The sequence below is a fragment of the Typha latifolia genome, chromosome 15, assembly GCF_019914945.1.
Source record: "Typha latifolia isolate L0001 chromosome 15, TyphaL0001v2, whole genome shotgun sequence".
In the NCBI taxonomy this organism is placed as follows: domain Eukaryota; kingdom Viridiplantae; phylum Streptophyta; class Magnoliopsida; order Poales; family Typhaceae; genus Typha; species Typha latifolia.
The window spans coordinates 3626116-3649338 of NC_133100.1; the positions used below are offsets into that span (position 1 = coordinate 3626116).

A 23223-nucleotide genomic window follows, 5' to 3' on the forward strand; every position below is an offset into this window, starting at 1 on the left:
CTTTATAGAGGCTAGCCAACAATCCCTAATACAATAACTAACCCTAATCCTAGTGCAATCCTGATTGCGTTCGAACGTGACCGATCGAGTTTGAACGCACAAAAGATGTTCTCTATATGTGCGAACACGATGTAGGCGTTCGAACGTGGCGTTCGAACACACCCGACCGCGTTTGAATGCACTTTTCGTGTCCTATGTATTTGCGAACCTAATGCAAGCGTTCACAAGGGTGTTCGAACACGACCCCTCCTGCGTTCGAACACGACCCCTTCTGCGTTCGAACGCGACCTACAGAAATTTTATTTTAAAAAAAAATAAACAACTAATGCAATAAGAAAAGATCCTAACTAAATGTATCACAATGTCCGCTCCTCGCAACACCAATGGATACAAATCCACAATGATATCATGTCCTTGCACCTATATACCGACCTAGCGGCACAAGCTCTCCATCCGAAGCTTCGTGCCGTCTCTAATAGCAACCTCAAACCCCGCGGTCGGTTCAACGTCCAAGCCCATCTTACTCACCAACCTCTCATCTAGAAAGTTGTGTGTACTTCCGGAATTGATAAGGATGTGCACACAATGCATTCTAACGAGTCCGTCCACCCGCAACGTCCTTGGCGCAAAAGTATCCAAATATGCATGCATCAATATCTCAGCTTGGATATCTTCATCCACGCCCTCCTCCACGTCCCCCCCCCCCTCCCCCATGGACCTCCTTTGTATACTCTCCATCACCAACAACCTCATCGTCCCCCTCGAGACCGTCGATGAGCATCACACTCCTGGTCGGTTTGGAACACCAATGACCGGGGTAAAACGTTCATCGCATCGGAAGCAAAGCCCCTTCACTCTTCGCTCCTCCACCTGGGCAGGTATGAGAGTTCGAACAGGGGATCTTGTGCCTCCTCTAACATTAGAAGAGGGTCTCAAGGGTGGTCGTGCTCGAGTACTAGCAGCCGCTGCCTTTGAACCTACAAAATTTTCTGCTAGCATTCTCGATTGCCCCAACTTGCCTTCGTTGCCATTTTAAGAGCCTTGTGCTTTTGTTCCATCCTCATGGCCTTCTCAAAAGCCTCCTTAAGAGTGGTAGGACAAAGAGCACGAACATCCGCCTAGATCTCCTCCCACAGCTCTGAAAAAAATGTGCTCATCAATGTCGGCTCGGACTAAGGCTCACAACGACTACTAACTCTTTTAAATTCTACTTAGTACTCCAACACGGTTGTCCTCTAGACCATCTTGCTTAGTGTGGCAGCAAAATCTTCATATACCGCTGTCCCAAATCTGTGTGTAATACTCCTACAAAATTCTACCCAACCAGTAAATCATCCACTTTGAATGGCCGATCGATACCAATGCAACGCCGTTCCTTAGAGGTGAAAGCTTGCCATTGTCACCTTTGCATCTTCTCCTATCCCTTGACAATCAAAATACTGCTCCACTTGAAACACCCAATCCGTCGGATTCCCGCCTTGGAATTTTAGAAAATTCAAGCATGCGGTTCTCCCCCGGATAGCATTGTCGGGCTCACAAAAGATCCTTGGTTCAGGTCTGAACCGCTGTGCTTGTTGCTCTCCTTCTTTATATCCTCAAACACACCCAACACCATCTCTGAAGGGGTCGACATCATCATCAAAGTGACAACTTCTTCATCGACGAAGCGCACCAGTGCCGCGCGCCTCTCGGGTTCCACCACCGTCGGCCTCGGGTTGTGTATCGGAGGTGGGGGATGATGTGTAGGAATAAGTAAAAGAGGCTCATTGACATTAGCATGTCGTACCTAGACCTGTGGGGCATCAGTTCGATGTGGTTCCTTTTGATATCTGGATCGGTTGCAAAAAAGTAATCCGCGCAACCAAGGGAAAATATTCACAAGATATTCTTCTATAGTCAGAAAATTACTAAACTAAGGGTGGTCAATCTGTAACTTCTTGATCTACGTTTTTTATATTTACGCCCTTTGCAGATTCGGACTATAACTAGGATGAAAATACGCTAGAGTGGGGGTGATAGTAGTGGTGACGGGTGGAGGTGATGATAGAGATGAGGGATGAAGGTGGATGGTTGATTAGTTTAAGGGATAAAGATGAAGGGAGAAAAGTGGCTGAGATCCCAAGGAAGAGGGAGGACTCGACAGACGAGGGAGATTAGAAAAGAGATGAGACCATGCCAATGGTAGAGGTGGCTGGTTGGTGAAGAAAGAGGAAAGAGATTAGGGTAGATAGACTAGAGAGATGATAGAGAAGGATAGAAATCAAATTTCATTCATCATAATGATTTTGATTGCCATCCACACCTTTTAAGAGGCTAACCAACAAGCCAAAATAACAATTATTAACCCTAATAATAGTGGACTCTCGCTGATCACATTCGAACAGGGTCGATCGCGTTCGAACGCACAAAATACGTTCTCTGTAGATGTGAACAGATGTAGGCATTCGCATGCAGGCGTTCGAACGCAACAGATTGTGTTCGAATGCACATTTTGTGTTCTCTGTCGAAGCTAATTGATACAGGCGTTCGCAAGGGCGATCGAACGCGACCTTTTCCGCGTTCGAACGCGACCTACAGAAACTTTATTTTTTTTAAAATAATTAATGTAATAAGAAAAGACTCCAGCAAGATGTCAGCAGCCTAATTGAGAGATATGCTAGGGCAAAAGCCAATTAATCTTTCATTCTAAGCATATCTAAGGTACAAGCTATAAGGCCCTATTTATAGAGATTAAATTAAAAAGTCTAAAATAAATTTAACTAAACCAGTCTTCCTTATCTTCTCGGATTAACCCTTCGTTTTGCTGCAAATAGATTTCGAATCTGGAGAAGTCGTGAATACCAAAGTTGTAGATCTGGAGGTTGGCGATCTTATCCAACTAGTTTGTATTATTCAGATATTAGTAGAATATTCTACGAATATTTTCTAAAACTGCACAAAGCTAGATTTAGCTAATTAAATAAAATTCTAACCTACTAAAGCTCTAACTAAACCAAATAACCAAATAAGATAATTAGACTGAATCCATTGAGCCAATGTCTTTCGAGGTGTTCTGATCTAGTCTGAATCACATCACTACTCTTTCTTTAACCTAATTAATCGTTTAATCTCGATGCGCATATTGTTAAAAATTAAAGCGTACAATTTTACATAAACAATACGTATAAATTACATAAGTGATAGATGACTTTTTTTAAAAAATCTCAATACGTATATCATTAAAAATTATAGCAAATATTTTACATAGGTGTTGTGTATAAATTACAAAAATAATACGTGATGTTTTTTTAGGACATGACAGTCTTTTGATATTTATTAAGACTAAATCAGTTAGAAAGGCTCGAAATTATAATTTGATAATGAGGAGTTTATTTCTACCGATTAGAAAACTAAAAGACTTTTTACTAACAGAAATTTGCCTAATTTTAAATTATTACGAAAAATAGATAAGAGAACAATAACCATACAATTGACAAATGGAAATATAAACTGTTGATGTCACTGCTCTGCTATTATTGCTGCCAGAAATTTAAAAGTTAATCAATAAAAATTTGCAAAGAGAGATTAAAAATCAAAAGCAAAATATATATTCAGGCCTACCAATACTTTATGTGTATGGGTAGAAAGGAGAAAAAACAACAATTTTGAGTCAATTAGCAAAGTCATTGCTATTAAGAAGTTAAAGCACAAGTCTGCTCAAAATGCACCTCATGCTTTTATTGACTTCTTATCAGTTGGTGATTCTAAACCATCTCAGGTTTCTTCATTCTCATTCGAACTAGGAAGATCAAGCTCATTCTTTGATACAGGGCTATCCCTCCTTCGCAATTCAAAACTATCCTCTTCTGTCAAAGCTGGTGGCAATAGTTCGAAATCAGTTCTACTGCCCTCAAGAGATGTTTCATTTTCTGAATTGACATCTGAGTCTTTCCCTTCAGAATCAACACTTCCATCGCTACTGCTACCAATTTGATTAGAAAGAAGTAGATCATCTTCCCCGATGTCCACCTTCGAGTTCACATCTTCCACCATGACCTCTTGTTCAGCAGGACATTGCTGGATCGGTACAGCACTAGTAATATTTTGGCATCCCTTTAATCTTTCTCTATAAACCACCATTTCACTCTTATACCTCTCTTTATCTTTGAGGCCCCTCTCCTGGTACACCTGATGATAACCGATTTCAAAAGATGAGGAAAAGTTAGATTACGTGGATCAATTTCAATTGTGGAGCCTTAAATATTGAACGATATCTAACTTTTTTTTTATTCTTAGTTCTTACAGCTTTGTCAGTTTCAGTTAGCTTGTTCCATAGATCTCCAATCATTTTACTAATTTCTCTATCCTTTCCTGGATGAAGAGGTTTAAGCCTTGCATGCTGTTCTGCAAAGAAGAAATTGTATCCACTTCTGTTTGGCTTTGGATGTGTAGGATCTCTTTTACTCAGCTTCTTCCTACGACGGCGACGGCGAGCAATTGTCGCATTGCTGTTGTCGGTGATTCCAGAATACCGTGGTAGTTGCGCAGTCTGCTCAGGAGAGTGATATAAGACACCTCTAAGCTTCGCGGAGCCAACAGTAACAGTAACAAAATAGCCATGCTCAAATTTCCCATCAATAACTCCAACTACTGCTGGATAAATTGGTGAGGACAGACCTAATCAGGCAATAGTAGGTGAGTTATTAGCAAATCTAATGTATCCATCAACAACAGTAATATGTGGCAAATCCCAACCCCACGACCACGATACCATGTTAGCACCAGATACTTTCTGAACGGATTTTCTAGTTTAAGCATGTTCTCATTAGCTGGCCAATACAGATCATCCAGCTAGTTTATAGAGAAAGCAGCAGCACTACAAACGCTTCAGGAATATTTATAAGATTAGTGCTTGGGAAACATTTGTATACATCGGTATATTAGAAATAGAAGGAAAAAGATAACTAACCGTTATTTCTCTTGCGTTTTTGGGCAGCAGTCTGAGTTTCACAATATGGCATCATAGGTTCGATGAACCTCTCGGATGGAACTGCAGTGGCAGACAAAGTCATGCGAAGGAGTTCACAAATATTGCAAAAGTTGATAGACAGAAAAGAAGAGGTAAAAGGACAATAAATAACGAGATATTTGACAACAAACCAGTAGGTGGAGATGCCCATTCCTGTGATCCAGAGAAATAAACTCTCTCGTAACGATGCAATAAGGACATGTAGTACTTCCGCAGCACAAATGATGCATTTGTAGCTGTGGAGGGGAAACTAAAAGTAGCAGTTACTTCTCTCCATCTTCTATCTGCAATCACCTGTGGTTGAACCAGAAGAATCTCAATTAACATAATTCAGGATACTGCTTAGATACAGAGACAGGATAGACAAAGTTACTGTTTATGTGTGTAAGGCATTAAGAACGGGAAGTGATTCTCTAGTCCTACTATTTCAACAATTTAATGGATAAAAGAAACTTGTAAAGATTCTTGAAAGCCGTTTAAAGATGTATCAGAGGGCATTTTTCTCTTACATGAGCATAGGATTGACAACAATCTTCAAACATTAGCAATCGAACATCCTATGGGCCTCATGAGCATAGTCAAATAGTTTTGAGAGAAAGTGTCAGTTATTTTTCTGTATGATTACTATAAAGAGTTACATGTAACATATGGTTCCTTAAGGCAAAAAGGATGAGAAGTAACATTCAAAACTCGAAAGATCCGTAGCACTTTCCAGAATCAAATTTTGACCAAGTAATAGAATAAGATTGTTTCAAATCTAAAATCTGTTTCAAATTGACTTCTTTGTATGGATTGCTATCATGCTGCTACAGTATCACCTGATAAAATAATATTACCCAGACTTTCTGGAGTGAATAAAACATAAGACAAAAGATAGAAAAATTGACAGAGAAAAAGATATCCACTTTTTTTTTGGAGGGGGTGAAAATAATAACTAGTCATAGTTGAGGGGGTCAAGATATAATTAACTTTTTTTAAGATTGAAATACACCAAAAAATTTCCTCTTCGTACTAACTCCCACACTATTACTAAATAATTCAAAAGAGGAACTTCCCTATAAAAGCTTAATTAATTCTTTTTAAAAATTTAGTAAATAACTTTTCATATATTAGTTTGACTGTGTTAAGTATTGCATTAATAGATTTTGGAAGTGCCTTACTAATAATTTTCTATTACAGCCCCATGAGAATTGAACTGTCTCAGCTGTCTGAAATTGATTCCTATATTATATGTCCTAATAAATCTAATATGTGCAAATATTTATATTATGAATTGTAGGTGCGCATGTGTCTAAAGCACTGAAGAAAAAGGTTAGTCCAAGTGTTTTGAGCCCATGGTTTGCCAGATTGTCTGATCCCGATCCAGGTCCAATCCAAACTCTCTCTCTCTCTCTCTCTCTCTCTCTTTCACTCTTTCTTCTCACTCTCTCTCTCTTACTCTCTTTCTTTCGCTCCTTTCTTTTTTTCTCTTCTTACCATATAACCATTGTTTTATAACGGAGAGATCTAGCTCCGACTAATTCCGACGAACTCTGGCGAACTCCAACAAACTCCGACGAACTAATTTTTTAATTTATTTTCTTATTTCCCTTTCAGTTTTTTTTTATTTCTTCCACTCTCTCCATTTTTTCCCTTTTCTTCTTCTTCTTCTTATTCTTCTTCTTCTTCTTATAGCACCATGGTTTTTTTTTCTTTTGTTTGATTTTCTTCCACTCTCTTTCTAATCTCTTCTTCTTTGCAATTTTTATTGCACCATAGTTTTTCTTTCTTTATTTTATTATTTTTGGTAAACTTTTTTTAAAATTTTTAGAAGTTTTTTCTGTTTTTTTAAATAATATTTAAAATTTTATATAATCCGATCTGATCCAAGCGACCGATGCGACCGATACGTATCGTTTTTTTCGAAAAGCCGATCCCGATCTCAATTTTTCGAACCTTGCTTGAGCCTTGTCAAAAAGGCCAAATTGTCGAGCCATGTCTTCAAGCAAGTGACCACTCATAACGCTGCATAGTATATTACAGTATTAGCGTATGCATACCTATAACATTAATGTCCAATATGTAGTGGAGAAGCTTTTGAATAGTACTAGGTGTTTCAAGTTTCTTCAGTGCCATGGGTGATGTATGATAGATAAAAATTTGATCCCAAACTAATGTAGGATGGATATAGGAAAGAAAAGGATTCTTGATATAATGACAATATGATATGGAGTAAGGTTGTTTTAGAGGGTTGCACATGAGTTTTGAGTTCAAATATAATCTAAAAGATTTCTAGTTACAGATCAAATAACATTTGAATTAGGGTTTTCATGTAGGTTTTAAGGATACGTATTAGGAATTAACGTAGGCATCATAATCTAGGTTTAGAGGTTACAACAAGATTGTATAGGTCATTTTGTAGAAAACAAGGGTAGCAACAGAATTCAAACAGAAAAAAGAGAAGAAAACAAGAAGAAAATAGTAGATCAAAGGAAACGGAATGTAACCAGACTCATTTTGGCTCGTTGGAATTACACTAAAGAGTTGGCCTCGAATCAATTGAGGCTTCCCACAAAGGAAGGAGAAAAATCTTCTCCAATTATTTCTTTGAAACAAACCCATAGTCATCATTACAACTTACAAGAGACTTTCATCCCATTTAATTGGGTGGATAAGAAATACTAAGACAATTCAAATTCCTAGTTAGATTATGTCAAAAAATAACTTCCCCATAAAGGAACTAGGAAAACATGACCAGATACTAACTCATTGATCCAAAAGATCTTAAATGGAGCTTACAATTTACAAGAATACATAAAAAGAGGTCAAATAAAGGATCAAAATTAGGAATATCTCAACAAAATCAATTCTCTTTACAGGTGCATTTTAAGGTTGCCTTTGCATGCAATTTCAATTGAGTTTCCATAAATCATCCTATATAGATGTTAATGAATACCTTATGTACGATGAACTCATTTCACTTTCTATCTTCTTCAACAATCCCACTCATCGATCAGGCTATCTCATCATTCTTGTCTCAACTACACAGCTTTTTTTTATGTCGTTTCCTACTTGCCCAACACTTAAGTCCGTAAGGTACTTCAAAATAATAGATGATGACAATAAAAAGAAACAAATATTAGTAGCAAGGGTGACTTGAGAAAAGGATCATATAGTTAAAGAAATCTTGGAAACTGACCACCTGCCTACATGCTTTTAGCGAGTTTCAATATTAAAAACATTGCATTTGACAACCAGATAGATTACCAATGAAGTGAAAATATGCCAAATATTCATAATTTCCAACTGAGGGAGGCCAAAGAGTTTACAATACCCAGCTCCTAACCTATCAAGGATTTGTATTGCAACAAGTTTCAAAGGATGAATTGTTCTAAAATTGGTTGGTGAACATCAAACAGTATTATGATTAACACATTTGCTACAAATCCATGCTAATAATGTCAGTAAAAGACAATGTTTTAAAAAGCAGCTGCAGGTGGCAAGCGGTCACCCCACCGCCTAGCGCCTAGGCAGAAGGCGGGTGACAAGGCGGTCACATTGGCTAATTGCTTATTAGTGATAACTGAATAACTGAGATATCTATTTACTAACTCTAGTTTATTCACATGAATCACATTTCAAAATCCTCTAATCAGAAATTATATATTTAAATAGCAGGCAATTAGTAATTTCCCCAATTAATAATGCATGACAGTGAAAAAAAATTCCCTCTTTGTAATCTTAATTCAATAATTCATAAAGCAATTAGCAATTAACTCCTCTAAATTGATTAGTTTTATTAAACCCGGTCCGCTATAAAACTCGACCCGCTCACTAATAACCGCATCTCGACTTGGCGGGCCGAAGCGCTAGCCCGCCAAGTCGGGCCAGGCAGCCCACCTAGCACTATTTAGCGCCTAGGCAGCCCACTAAGGCGCTTGGCCGCCTTTTGCCGACGCCTTTCAACATGGCGGGGCGGCCGGTGCACCGCCCTGCCATGGTGGTCGCCTTCTCCGCTTTTCAAAACAGTGGTAAAAGATAGAAGCTAATGTCCTAGCTTATGAAACAAGTAAAAAAAATTCTAAGAAGGTGATTCGAAGGTGATCCAAAATCTTAGATCATAAGGAAAATAAATAAATTATATGGAATGTATTGAATTACGGCAAGAAAGAAAGAAACTTTTGGAGGAAAAACTTTTGATCATTCCACAGAAATAACATCTTATTGAACATCGGACTAAATCAAATGCTACCCCAAACTACAGTAAGAAAAACTTTTAAAAGATACTGCTAGAGAAATTGACAAATAATAGATAACATTAGCTCATCTCATGCGACATATGTTTCAAAGTTTTGAAATAACTAAAAAATAAAGAGCATATTACCATGATCAAACAATTGTTACATTACAATTGAGAACATAACATTAACCTCCAGCTTTTAAACTCTACCATGACATCTTACCTTTTCAATCCCACCTCGAGATGTAACCTCTACAAAAAGACGATGAAGATCAAGCTCCCTTCCTCCTATGGTCGGAATCCTAGTAAAAATAAATACAAGTACCAATCTGAAATTAAGAACAAATTTGAATAACGTTAAATTTAGCAAATACTGCAATCCCTAATTATGGACAAGGTTTATATTTTCACCTTATTCATCAAGTTTGTTAACATGTAGGAACAATTAGAAAAGAAATAGATGGAAATATCCCAGCAATTTAAACAGGATCCGAGAAGATGCTTAATCTTGAAGATAATATGAACATCAATCTAGAGATGACATTTGCCATCCATGTACAGTAAGTAGAAGACATGCCTGCAAAAGCAATGTGTGATGCTCTATATTAAGATATTTACTTACTGCATAAGATACTCTCTGGCTCATTCCTATCTTGTAGAACCAAGCATCTATATGAAAATTTCTGATTCTAAATTAATTAGACTATCAGATATCTCAATTCTCAAGAATTTCTTCTAAATTATAGTCCATCAAAAAATATTGCAAGCTATATTAATTAACGATGGCCGTGCCAGTGGCACGTGTCGTGCCACGGCAAGGAGAGTTCTGGCACGCATTTATAATATTTTTAATAAAATTTTTAGGATATTTAGAGATGTTTTGGAATATTCAGCATACCGATATTTGATTTTTAGTTTAAATCTATATATTAAAACTTACATTATAGTGTTTTATCTGTAGATTATTTTTATAAATGACCTATTTTATTAAAGATAAAACAATAGTTAAATATAAATATTATTCAACACATGATATGATTGAATACATTCATTAAAACTAATATTGATGATTAAACACTTCATAATATGATTAAATACTCCATAATATAATTGAATACATAATAACATTCAACACATAATATTAATTAATAATAGTTCAATAATTAAAACTAATATCTAGTTGAACGTAGCATGACGAGCAGGATGAAAGACTTTATTTGCTGACATAAAAATAACACGAGAATGTTGCACTAAATATTATCGACAATCTTTAAAACTCATATCTCTATTAATAGTATTGGTTATAATGTCTCGCATAGTCTTCATACAAATAGAAATTTTGTAATTTTTCTATGATATGATATAAATATTAATCATACACGGGAACTAAAGTTAATTTAATAATGATTGATGAAAATAAAAATATTAAAAAAAAAGGTTGTACATGTCATGCTAGACCGACACGGCTCAGCATACGATCGTGCAAGTTGGCACTTTTTCGGCACGGGGGTCTGCCACTAGCACACCCCGTGCCAAGTGCCATGCCACTACTAGCACTGCCATCCTTAATATTGTTTTCTCCACGTGTCAACTAGTCAAAAGTTTTCCAAGATGGGCCTTCCTCTATTTAGGTTAGCTATATAATTAGAGGAAAATTTAGAAGGTTAATATTTGAAGTACAATTGGAGCAAGTAAAAAAATATTTCACTTACGGTACATTATATTTGTATATTGAGTAATTAATATATATGTCAAGTTTGTGCCATTTAACTTACGGTAATCCTAGAATATTTCATGGTCTAGAAAACAAGAAAAGAGCAAGAGAAAAATGGTGGGGACACCACTTTTTATCACGTTTATTCTCGTAAGCACAAAAGGGCTGCACCCGTGGCCCTTTAGCTTAACGAGAGTTGTGACTAGTCACCTTCTAGGGCTATTTTTTCATCTTGTCTTTTAGTCACCTTCTAGGGCTATTTTCGTCTTTTATCTTTTACTTTATTTGGCCTATATAAAGGCTTGTAATCATCTTTTATGGGTTAATGAATATTTTGAGAGCTTTTGCCTATTGAGTGTTGGTGGATTCCAACGTCGATGGATTCCGACACCCCGATTGGTGGATTCCTCGGGTTTGATTATTTCTCCCTATTTTTTCTTCTCAACTCTACAATTAAGACGTTGTTCTGCATTAGCTTTGGTATCAGAGCGGATCGTTTCCTAGTTTATGGATGCTCCACCGCCTGGATTCTACGCAGCACCTCATCTTTTCTTAATCAGATCAATCGCTCCACGAACACCAGATCGCTACGAGATCCGTTGCCCGATAACATTAGGATCCGAATCCGAGTTACGCGAGGAGATCACCCTTAAGGAGGAAAACAATAAACCATTACCATCACAAGGAGATAATCACAAGTAAGCTTTATTCAATAGATTTTCTTTCCCCGTTTTAGATTAAAAAAAAAAAGAAAGAAAGAGCTCTCTGAAAAAAAAAAACAACAGAGAGAAAAAAAATCCGAAATTCTGTTTGTTTGTTTCATCTTTATCTTTAATTTTAGATTTCGAAAATTTCGAAATTAATTTTAGAAGTTATTTTTTTCTTCTTTTCTTATTTAACTTTCCTTAATTTTAGGAAATTAGTTTCTATAATTTTGGGATTAATTTCCATAATTTTGGGGATTAGTTTTCATAATTTTAGAGATTAGTTTCCATAATTTTAGGGATTAGTTTCCAAAATTTTAGGGATTAGTTTCCAAAATTTTAGGGATTAGTTTCCAAAATTTTAGGAATTAGTTTCCATAATTTTTGAAAATTAGTTCCCTAATTTTAAGATAAATACATATCTTATCTATTTCCCTAACTTAATCCTAACCAACCCAAAACCTAAACCCATTAACCTACTAGCCTAACCTTGCCCATCTTTTAGTCTTAGTGAATCAGTAGAAAACTACCCAAAAATCGACATGTTTACCTACAACCCAATCCAAACCCATCGTCATCTTCCTCCTCTTTAGCCCTAGCCGTCACTCACATCCATCATCCCATCTTCCTCTATTCGCCGACGCTGCCGCCGACCTCCACGAACGACACCATCGCCGATTTCCACAGTCCTTGCTCTGCCGTGCCACCATCTTCACCACCATCTTCACCATCTACTACTGCCGTCGTTGCAGCCCCTGTGCGAGCCTGCCACTGCTTCATCGCAGTAGTTGCTGCCATTCTTGCAGCTCCCTGCCATCGCAGCCGCCGCCACTGTCCCTACCATCGCAGCCGTCGCCACAGTCGCTGTTATTAGATTCCGGCCACCGTTATCACGACCACCATCTATAGTGGACGTGCGACATTCGGTAACATCTGTCCTTTCTTTACTGCTATTTGTTAGTCTTAAAATAGCAACTGTCTTTCTGTTGGTATGGATCATAAACATACCTGTTATTGCCTGCTATTGCCTACCTATTTACATTGCTTAATTCATTTGTTTTCTTTCAACAAGCGCTTGAGCCTGATATTGCCTACCTACTTCTTTTTGTTTGTTACAAAAAAAAACAATTAATATTAACGATAGAACTAGCTAGGTTAAAGGGAAAGTCTTGACATATCTACAGTCCCCGTCTCGATCTCGGGAGCTTGTACTACTGGTTTGCAATTTTTCTGCTGAGTCTGACTGGCTCTTATTGAAAACTTCATAAGTGGCTGTAGATTATTCTAGTTATTACTCTCTTATTGTTCGCTGTGATCTCTTAGCTTGCATATCATCATTCATTTATTGCATTTATTTCTTTAGTAGTAAAGACACTTTATATGAACCTTTGTAGTGGTAGGAGAGTATTTCACCATTCCAGTCTGTCATGGAACCCAATACCATGGAAGATTTTCGTCAATTTTTACAAGAGTCCATTGAAACCATTATTACCAGATTGGACGACTTCAATGCTCGTCTTGAGGCTATTGAGATGGGTCGTGACCAACATGAGACTAGGAGTGACGTCGGTGTGTCCAACACGGGTGCCACGCGTGTCACTCCTAATGTCAAGACCCATCGACAGGCTCCATACTACCCTCACCATGAGAGAGGTCCTGAGAGAGAACCCCATAGGCAAAATTATCGTGAAGATACATTTGATTTTCAAAATAACAGGGGGTTTAGAGAATCTCAAAACCATGACAATCAAATTATAAAAAATATTAAGGTGGATGCCCCAACTTTTGACGGTCGCTTAGATGCTGCTGTATTCTTGACTGCTCCGTGAGATGGACCATTTCTTTGAGTGGTATGATCTACCAGAAAACCGACGCGTTAGATTTGCCCAAATGAAACTAGTCGGCCGGGCCAAACTGTTTTGGCAAAGTATAGAACAATTATTAGTGCGACGAAACTAACCTCCCATAATTCATTGGCATGAAATGAAAGAAAAATTAAAAGAAAATATTTGCCACATTCTTATTTTGGTGACATTTTGGATCAATGGAATAATTTTAAACAAGGAAATAGACCTGTAAGCGATTATGTCTCCCAATTTGAGGAATATATGCTGAGGTGTAATGTTGTGGAGGATGAGAGGATGACACTGAGTCGTTTTAGGCGTGGCCTTAACGACGACATTTGAAGAGAGTTAGTTTTCCGGGAGGTTACCTCCTTGGACCAAGCTTACACTCTTGTGTTGAACTACGAGATGGTTAATAGGCAACAATTGCCTAAGCGACCAATTGGGCGCACCCCTCCTAATTATGCACCTGCTGGCATAAAAGCTCCACCACCATTGGTACCTACCAGAACTACCCAAACTACCGCACCTGCCCAACCTGACAAAGAGAAGGGGCCCCTCCATGAAACTGCACTTTTTAATGACCCCCGTCGATGTTACAAATGCCGACAAGTTGGTCATGTAGCCTCAAACTGTCCTAGAAAGGCCCTTTATCTTGGGGAACAGGATAACATTATCGGGGAAAATGAGCTCGATGAACAAGTTTATGAACCTGACCCTGATGATGTCCAAGATAGTGATGAAGATCATGATTATGGAGACCATACTGTTGGTGTTGTTCGTTGCGCTTTAACGCAACCCCGAGAGATCGATGATTGGCGAAGAAATGCAATATTCCATACTTACATTAAATGTGGGACTAAAGATTGCAAAGTCATCATCAACAGTGGGAATTGTATTAACGTCGTCTCTTCTAACGTTATATCTCGCCTAGCGTTAAAGTCTACACCTCATCCGAATCCTTATAAGGTATCTTGGGTAAATGATTCTTCCATTGCTATAAATGAGAGATGCCTCGTTCCTATCACTTTCCTTTCTTATAAGGAAGATGTGTGGTGCGACATTGTGCCGATGGATGTAGAGCATATTATTTTAGGCCGCCCTTGATTATTTAATCATGATGTAATTATTTTTGGGCGTTCCAACTCGTGCTCTTTCAATTTTGAAGGCAAAAAGATTACGATAAATCCTATGCGCCCTAAAATAATTAATAAAGATAACAAGAAAAATGCTCCAAATAAAAAGGGTTTGCACATAATAAATTCTAAAGAATTTGAAAAGGAAGCAAATCAAGACTCTATTGTGTTTGCCTTGGTGGCTCGTGAAGTTGGGAGCACTACCCTCACTCCATCATCCAACGAATCTGCTCCTATACTAAATGAGTTTCAAGATGTGTTTCCAGATGATCTGCTGGACCAATTGCCTCCTTTACGCGATATCCAACATGCAATTGACTTTGTCCCTAGAACGTCCCTCCCAAACTTGCCACACTATTGAATGAGCCCCAACGAACATGCTGAACTACAACATCAGGTAAATGAACTTCTTATGAAGGGTTTCATCCGTGAGAGCCTAAGCCCTTGTGCTGTGCATACCCTGCTCACGCTAAAGAAGGATGGGTCCTAGCGTATGTGTGTCGATAGTCGAGCCGTCAATAGAATAACAGTCAAATATCGTTTTCCCATTCCACGGCTTGATGACGTGCTTGATATGATGGCGGGAGCTTCAATTTTCTCTAAGATCGATCTTAAAAGTGGTTATCACCAAATCCGAATTCGCCCAGGCGATGAATGGAAAACTGCTTTTAAGACGAAAGACGGATTGTATGAATGGTTAGTAATGTCTTTCGGTTTATCAAATACCCCAAGCACTTTCATGCGTGTTATGACACAAGTGCTTCGTCCATTCATGGGCAAATTTCTTGTGGTGTATTTTGATGACATTTTGATTTATAGTCAATCAAAAGAGCTTCATTTGGACCATTTGTGTCAAGTCTGTCTAGCGCTTCGTGCTGCTCAACTCTATGGCAATAGGAAGAAGTGTTCTTTTCTTGTCGATCAAGTCATCTTCTTAGGATTTGTGGTTACTTCAGAAGGAGTCCGCGCTAACCCTGAGAAGGTCAAGGCAATTGTTGATTGGCCGAAACCACGAAATATTCATGATGTGCGTAGCTTTCATGGCCTTGCTACTTTTTATCGCCGCTTCATTCGAGGGTTTAGTACTATCATGTCGCCGATCACTGCTTGCTTGAATAAAGGAGATTTTCATTGGAGTAAGGCAGCAAATAAAGCTTTTGAAGAGATTAAGAAGAAAATGACAATAGCGCCTGTAATGCGTCTTCCTGACTTTTCTAAAGCTTTCGAGATAGAATGTGATGCCTTAGGCATCGGGATCGGTAGTATCCTTAGCCAGGAACGCTATCCCATTGCCTATTTCAACGAAAAACTAAATGAGGCTAAGAAAAAATACTCCACTTACGATAAGGAATTTTATGCGGTTATTCAAGCTTTACGCTATTGGCGCCATTATTTACTTCCGCATGAATTCGTGCTTTATTCCGACCATGAAGCTCTTCGATTCCTAAATTCTCAAAAGAAACTAAGTTCGAGACATGCTTGTTGGATCGAGTTCTTATAGGAGTATACTTTTGTACTCAAACATAGAGCTGGGGTTGAGAATAAGACGGCTGATGCACTTAGCCGAAGGGTTTACCTTTTGTCTGCCATTAGCATCAAAGTCACTAGGTTTGACAAAATGAAGGAAGATTATACAACTTGTCCGAACTTTGGCGAAATTGTTCTCACTTTGCTGATTGATCCGAACTTAGCTTTGGACAGTTATTCCATCCAAGACGGTTACCTGTTTAAGGCTAACAAGCTTTGTGTTCCCCATACGTCTGTGCGTGACTTCCTTGTTTGGGAAATCCATGCCGGTGGTCTATCGGGTCATTTTGCACGTGATAAGACCATTGAGGAAGTGGAGCACCAATTCTACTGGCCAAGTCTCAAACGTGACGTCGCAAAATTAGTTGGTCAATGTAGGACTTGTCAGTTAGGAAAGCACAGAAAACAAAACACTGGACTTTACACTCCGTTACCTGTGCCTGATCACCGGTGGCAGGACGTTAGTATGGATTTTGTCCTGGGCTTGCCTCGCACATTTAGAAAACATGATTCAATCCTCGTGGCTGTGGATCGCTTCTCTAAGATAGCCCATTTTATGAGCTATTTTTGGAAAACCTTATGGCACATGGTTGGCACAAAATTAAAATTTTCTACTACCTATCATCCTCAAACCGATGGTCATACCGAGGTTGTTAATCGTAGTCTTGGAAATCTTTTGCGCTGTCTCATGGGTAATCATAACAAAAAATGGGATGTCATTCTTCCTATAGCCCAATTTGCATATAATAACTCCATTAATAGGTCTATTGGCATGAGCCCATTTAAAGTTGTTCATGGTTTTAAAGCACGCAAACCTCTAGATCTGTTGCCTATGTCATCTCATTCTAGAGTCTCTAAGTCTGCCGAAACATTTGCACATCATGTTCATTCTTTGCAGCAAGAGATCACTAAGCGAATTGAGGCGAGTAATCACCAGTATAAATTACATGCCGACTTGCACAAACATGCCAAGGAGTTCGATGTTGGAGATCATGTTATGATTCGTCTTAGACCCGAACGATTCCCTTAGGGAGCTATTCGGAAGTTGCATGCCCGTAGTGTAGGACCTTTCCAAGTTCTGAAACGTATTGGTGCTAATGCTTATGTTATTGATATTCCCCCTGATTATGGCATTAATTGTACTTTTAATATTGAGGATTTAGCAGCCTACCATCCACCTATGCACATCCCCATCGAACCCTATGCTACATCTACTACCCTTCTAGACATCCCTACTATGCCACCTACAACTTCTCCGTTCCCATCCACATCACAAGAAAAGATAGACGCTATTTTAGATGATCAAATAACATCTACTGCAGAAGGAGGGGTTCACCGTTTTCTCGTTCGATGGCACGGGCGACCAGAGTCTGATTGTACGTGGATCACTCGCGAGGAGTTACAGTAGCTTGACCCTGACATTTTGGAGTACTATTAGAGCCACTCGACTGGGTCGAGTTTCTTCCACCCCGGAAGAGTTAGTGGGGACACCACTTTTTGTCACCTTTATTATCGTAAGCACAAAAGGGCTGCACCCGTGGCCCTTTAGCTTAACGAGGGTTGTGACCAGTCACCTTCTAGGACTATTTTTTCATCTTGTCTTTTAGTCACCTTCTAGGGCTATTTTCGTCTTTTATATTTTACTTTATTTAGCCTATATAAAGGCTTGTAATCATCTTTTATGGGTTAATGAATATTTTGAGAGCTTTTGCCTATTGAGTGTTTGTTAGTGGATTCCAACGTCGGTGGATTCCGTCACCCCGATTGGTGGATTCCTCGGGTTTGATTATTTCTCCCTACTTTTTCTTCTCAACTCTACAATCAAGACGTTGTTCTGCATAAAAAAAGTTTTAGATCTGAATTTTTTGTTAAAAAAAAAGGTGTACTGAGTTATAGTACTACTACAAAGTAGAAACCAAATAAACACTTTTCTGGTTTCTGCAGTGAAGAATTAAAGAAAACAAAGAACAAGAGAGAACAAGGAACAAAGGAAGAAAGAGAAGAAACAAGTAGATTAGGGGAAAGATATTACCAGATTCATTCTGGCTCGTCGAAATCACACTGAAGAGTTCGTCTCATGCCAATCAACACTTCACATGAAGAGAGAAGGAGAAAACATCTTTTCTTAATGTTTTTTATTAAAAAAAAAAACCACAGCCATCACTGTGGAAGATTTCCATCATGTTTTCTAATAGAGTGGATGGAAAACCCTAAACAAACTCAAATGTCTAGTTGGATTAGATCAAAAGAGGCCTTACCCATATAGGTATAAATAAAACATAAGATTTAATAGCCAATAGGCTTGACTTAATAAAAACTTCCAAAGAGCAACTATTAACTCCTTAATCTGTTATATGTCATCAGCCTTTATGCTCATCCATCAATAAGTAATTGCACAAGAGGGACAGCGTTTAGATTTATGGTAATCAAGACAAGTCTGGCTTGAGCTTAAGAGGCTGTCATGGATACTTGTCTCATATATATTACAGCAAAATATATCTAATGGAATAGAAACCAAAGAGCGAGAGGCAAGAAAGAACAAAAACTAAGATGAAAGGGACAAAACGCACATGGATATCAAGACTAGAGAATCAATGCAGAATTTTATTTCCTTTTATGTGCTCCATGTTCACATTGGCAGTAAAGAACTATACATATTGTCCTTCCTCCAATATACTTTCCTTCACACCATACCTCTTGTCACACTTCTGGCTCCAAACCACAAGATTATGCAGTAAACTATATCATATGAATTTTGGTCTCTTCAACCTGGACATGTAGAAGCAAGAGCATGTAGCCCTTAAATTTGATAAGTGGGATAGGCACTATGGATCTGCACATATAGCAGTACCTTTTTCTATTAAGAATGTGTATTTCTTGTGTTTGAAAACAATTAAAAAAACCCACATATATCCTTCCCCTCAATATGGTTTTCTAAGAGGTAGTGCCTCTATTATAAATATGCAAAAAGAGTCATAAAAACTCAAATCAGGATTCCATCCAATCCAACCTCGTGTGGGTCAATCCGAGCGGGCTGTCAAATGCACGCTAACGAACATGCACATCCAACAGTTCCGATCACACCTACATCCAATAGCCCCCCTATATCAGCATTCACATACGATTGGAATCATCGGATGTGTGTGACATGTGTGTTGGCATACATATAATGGCTGCTTGGACCGACCAGCATAAGGTCAGTCCAGATAGAAATCGGGCTCTAAAAATTCTATCCATATCAAAGTGGGATTAGTCAGAATAGTTATTAATTGCATGAAACAACCAGGTGCCACATAACCTTGTTGTATAGATGAAAGACATACTCATTTAGTCATAAAATTGACTTGTCTTTGCATCTAGGGGTTTTTGGCAAGTCCTACATTCAGAAGTACATTTACAGTAAGATGTAACAACCAACGATAAGACACTAGGAGTCCAATAAACAAAATGATGATGTCCTACTGTCAAATTTATCTGTACAAAGTCATGGACCATTTTATGCTCTACAAATGTCCTTAATCTATCACTTCCTGCAATAGAAGAACACTAACATAAGTATGAAACGGATTTTTCAACTCTGTCATGTAGTTGCCTATTAGAGCACTATCGAAACTACAATTCATAATTATAGTGTACACACACCGAGGTGTACAATACCAAAAGATACTTGAAAGGATCCAAAATAGAAAAAACTTGGATCACACTGTGCAGTCAAGTAATTGACCTTTCGATATGTGGAAAAGAAGAGCACAGATGTATGGAGTATAGATGTGGAAGCTTCTACATTACAAAAGCAGAGCACATAGTTGTAGTAAATGAACTTAACTAGTCCATGCATGTGCGAATTATAGCATGGAGATAGAAGAAATAAGTATCACTAGAGCATATGTAGGACAAATAGGCCCTAAGGAACTTAAACAACAGATCTATAAAAAGCCTGACTTCATATCATGTACTAAATATACCAAAAAAAAAGAAACAAGGAATGGTATAGAATCTACTTCTAGATAGGCATGAACTATAAAAATAATGAAAGAAAAATCAAGCCCCTAAGAAGTGACAGTGCATTAATAACTTGATGGTTTATATAAGGTAATATTTTGATTTGCATGTCCGGATAAATGCATAAACAATGAATAAATGAGAGTTTTCACCTACCTACTTATGCATAGGAATTGTTTCTTGCCACTATTGTCACTAACCTTTTGACTTATTTTGGGAAATCAAATTTGGCAAACTTTTGTGCAGTCCTAGGCCACAACACTGAAAATAATATGGTTTTAAGTTTCACCTGAGACTGAACAGTAACGGCCAAAATTATTTAAGTTTTCTGGTTTTGACATTTATTTTGGATTACAATATGCTCAAATCATTCTCTCAGCCTAAAATATTTTTTTCTTTATAGGTCAAAACTGAAACCAAAATCGAAACTTCGAACCATGGGAAATATATCTCAATATCAATGTTTCTTTCACTTGACATAATGATCAGGGAAACTGACTATATATTAAGAGTTCCAAACGATGGATCTATTTAGTAAGATCAATCTAAGGGTGCTCCTTGTTGCTGTTTGTTGAGGCTTAGGATTTTGCAAATATGGGCTCAAAGAGCTTCTCAGCAGAGTACAATGATATATTGAAATGTGATTCAGAAAATGAAGAAACTAGTGGAGCCACCACAAACTATCAAAAAAGTTAGTTAATAACCTACGGAACATGGACACTTCCATACTCTTGCAGTATCCATATGGGATATTATATCCAATACAATACTCGCCAAGTATTTCAAGATATAAATCAAATCTTGGATAAAATTAATGTTGTGGGTACTTCTCGGATACTTCTTGGATACATACGAGATTCTTATCAATATGAATGTAAATTGAAAGAGACTATTACTTTTTATTTCTTATCAGATCTAGAATGTCTCTCTTTATAAAAAGATTGGGTTTGCTTATTTATTTTATGATCTATATTAGTAAATCATATTACAATGGTCAAATTTCTAATTGATAGATTGAATTCACTTACTTATCTTACATCTTAATCAATAATAAACTATGTAATACAACAGACATTTGTTATGAATGGTAGTTCTTTAATGGATATATCAAAGGTCTAGTTATATAGACTAACAAATGCAACAATAATATATAATTCCTCAATTAAGAAATGCACGTACACAAATATATATATATATATTTGAGCTATGTATCCTATGCATAGCATATCCTTATTGTTCAAGATTTACCATATAGGCATATCTGTATTGTATCAAATTCGATCCTATATCCATCTATCTTCATAGTTAATAATTATAAATGCATTTGCGGATACAAAAATGCATCATGTTTTTATGTAATGTAATAAAGGCACTGTTCTACTAACTAATTATGGTACATTAGAACCTCAATTATACTTGGCACGGGTCAGTTACTCTGAGACTCCTTTCAAAGAGCTCTGACATCCCTAGAGCTTTTTGCCTAACTGTTACTGATATTTACATTTCTTTCTCTTTGGAAAAGTAATACTGATATAATAGACCAGAGAATCTGAAAGCATTCATATTCTTTAAATCACATACATTATTAGATGGAAGAATGTCCTACCACTATATCTAATTCAAACAATTCATGATGTCATGCCCTCCTCTTCTGAATGAGTGCTCTTGCTTCAAGATGCAAATGAACGACAGAAACACATGAAAACTTAGGGAAAAGACATCTAAATTTGTATATGCCTTCAACTTCTAATAAGTCGAAGCACATGCTTATTCTAATTTCTGATGAACTGAAATTAGCAGAAGCATATCAAAAATAAACTGAATCAAAGCATGTAACTATATAGAAACAATGATCAAAGAAGAAAAGACTCACATGAATTTAGTCCCTGATATAGCATGCAACTTCTTGAGAGTGCCCATGAATAAATTCCGATCAGTAATCACATCCTCATACTTCTCCAGTGGCTTCAAATAATAATTATTATTATTATTTCGGCAATTCCTTGCGTCAGCGACCTCTTCAATCGTTTCCTTGGACTCCAATTTTAGCGCCATCGATTGCTTTTCCTTTCCAGGGTCTAGAACCTTTTTTCCCTTATCAGGGAACTTCTCAGCAACTCCATTCACAGCCTCATTCATCTCTTTCCAATCTGAAATCTGAATGAAATCAAAATAAATAATAGGATAAACATAGAAATCAGAAAGTTAGATGACAAAGACAAAAACTGGTCTACAAATAAAAATTATTCCTGGGAGCACCTGAAGACTGATACCACAACTTTGAGAGACTACAAATATCTCATCCTGTAGACCCAAGTTTTGAATTCGGAACTGGCGGTTTCCTGTTCGCAAAAGTACCAACCCCAACAAATACTAAATCCCATTTACTAATAACCTAAGGATACATTAGACACATAATAAAACTGATGAACAAAAGAAAAATCAAAGCCATACGGTCTAAAATCAATTTCATATATTATCCTTAATATATAATATCCTATTATGATAAGGGAGAAGGCAAGATTGTCTTATCTTGTATGAATGGGTGGAAAAATATAAAACTGTAGACATACCCAGAAGCATGAGAGATAGGAGACAAGAATAACAAATAGAATAAAAGAATAAAGGAATAAGATTTAGGGGGAATACCATTACCTACCATTAACTAAGGTGCGTTTCTAAAAAGAGGTGGTATCAAGAGATAACAACATCCACATATAAGAGAGATGGTGGATATTTATCATGTAGGGCAACAAGAGTGACTGAATAATAATATTAAAGAAAGAGATAAAAGAGGGGATACCCACCTACCAAATATTTCCATTTGTTTCGGTTTAAGGAGATGAATATATTTAGCAATAAAAAATGTGAGGCTGGCAAGGCCAGCGTATACAAAGAACGTGTCGCGCTCGGCTCCTCGGACTTAACGGCAAATCTTCGTCAAACGAAATTACTATGCGATCTCTACTCATAAAAAGATAATGTGCGGGTAGTCGATCTGCCTTGCGTTTGTGCCTCTCGTCACATCTCGAGATGGTCGGGGTGGTAGATGAGAAAAGAAAATTATGC

General features: G+C 37.5%; 1 protein-coding gene across 11 annotated transcripts; it reads right to left on the reverse strand.

Moving 5' to 3' along the window:
* Positions 1-3564: 3564 nt before the first annotated feature.
* LOC140802237 (high mobility group B protein 15-like) lies at positions 3565-22915 on the reverse strand. 11 transcript variants are annotated; one of them, XM_073157691.1, is made up of 8 exons: positions 22814-22873; positions 22414-22496; positions 22028-22311; positions 9451-9556; positions 5140-5302; positions 4949-5029; positions 4283-4656; positions 3565-4167 (listed from the first exon to the last, which is right to left on the reverse strand). In XM_073157691.1, exons 3-8 carry the CDS (start codon positions 22291-22293, stop codon positions 3754-3756), a joined length of 1404 nt encoding a protein of 467 aa, XP_073013792.1. In that variant the 5' UTR covers positions 22294-22311; positions 22414-22496; positions 22814-22873; the 3' UTR covers positions 3565-3753. The 11 variants fall into 11 exon arrangements, with proteins under 11 accessions (XP_073013792.1, XP_073013796.1, XP_073013787.1 ...); XM_073157695.1 differs by having other exon boundaries at positions 9451-9529; positions 22814-22871; XM_073157686.1 differs by lacking the exon at positions 22814-22873 and adding an exon at positions 22728-22789 and having other exon boundaries at positions 9451-9529.
* Positions 22916-23223: the final 308 nt, after the last annotated feature.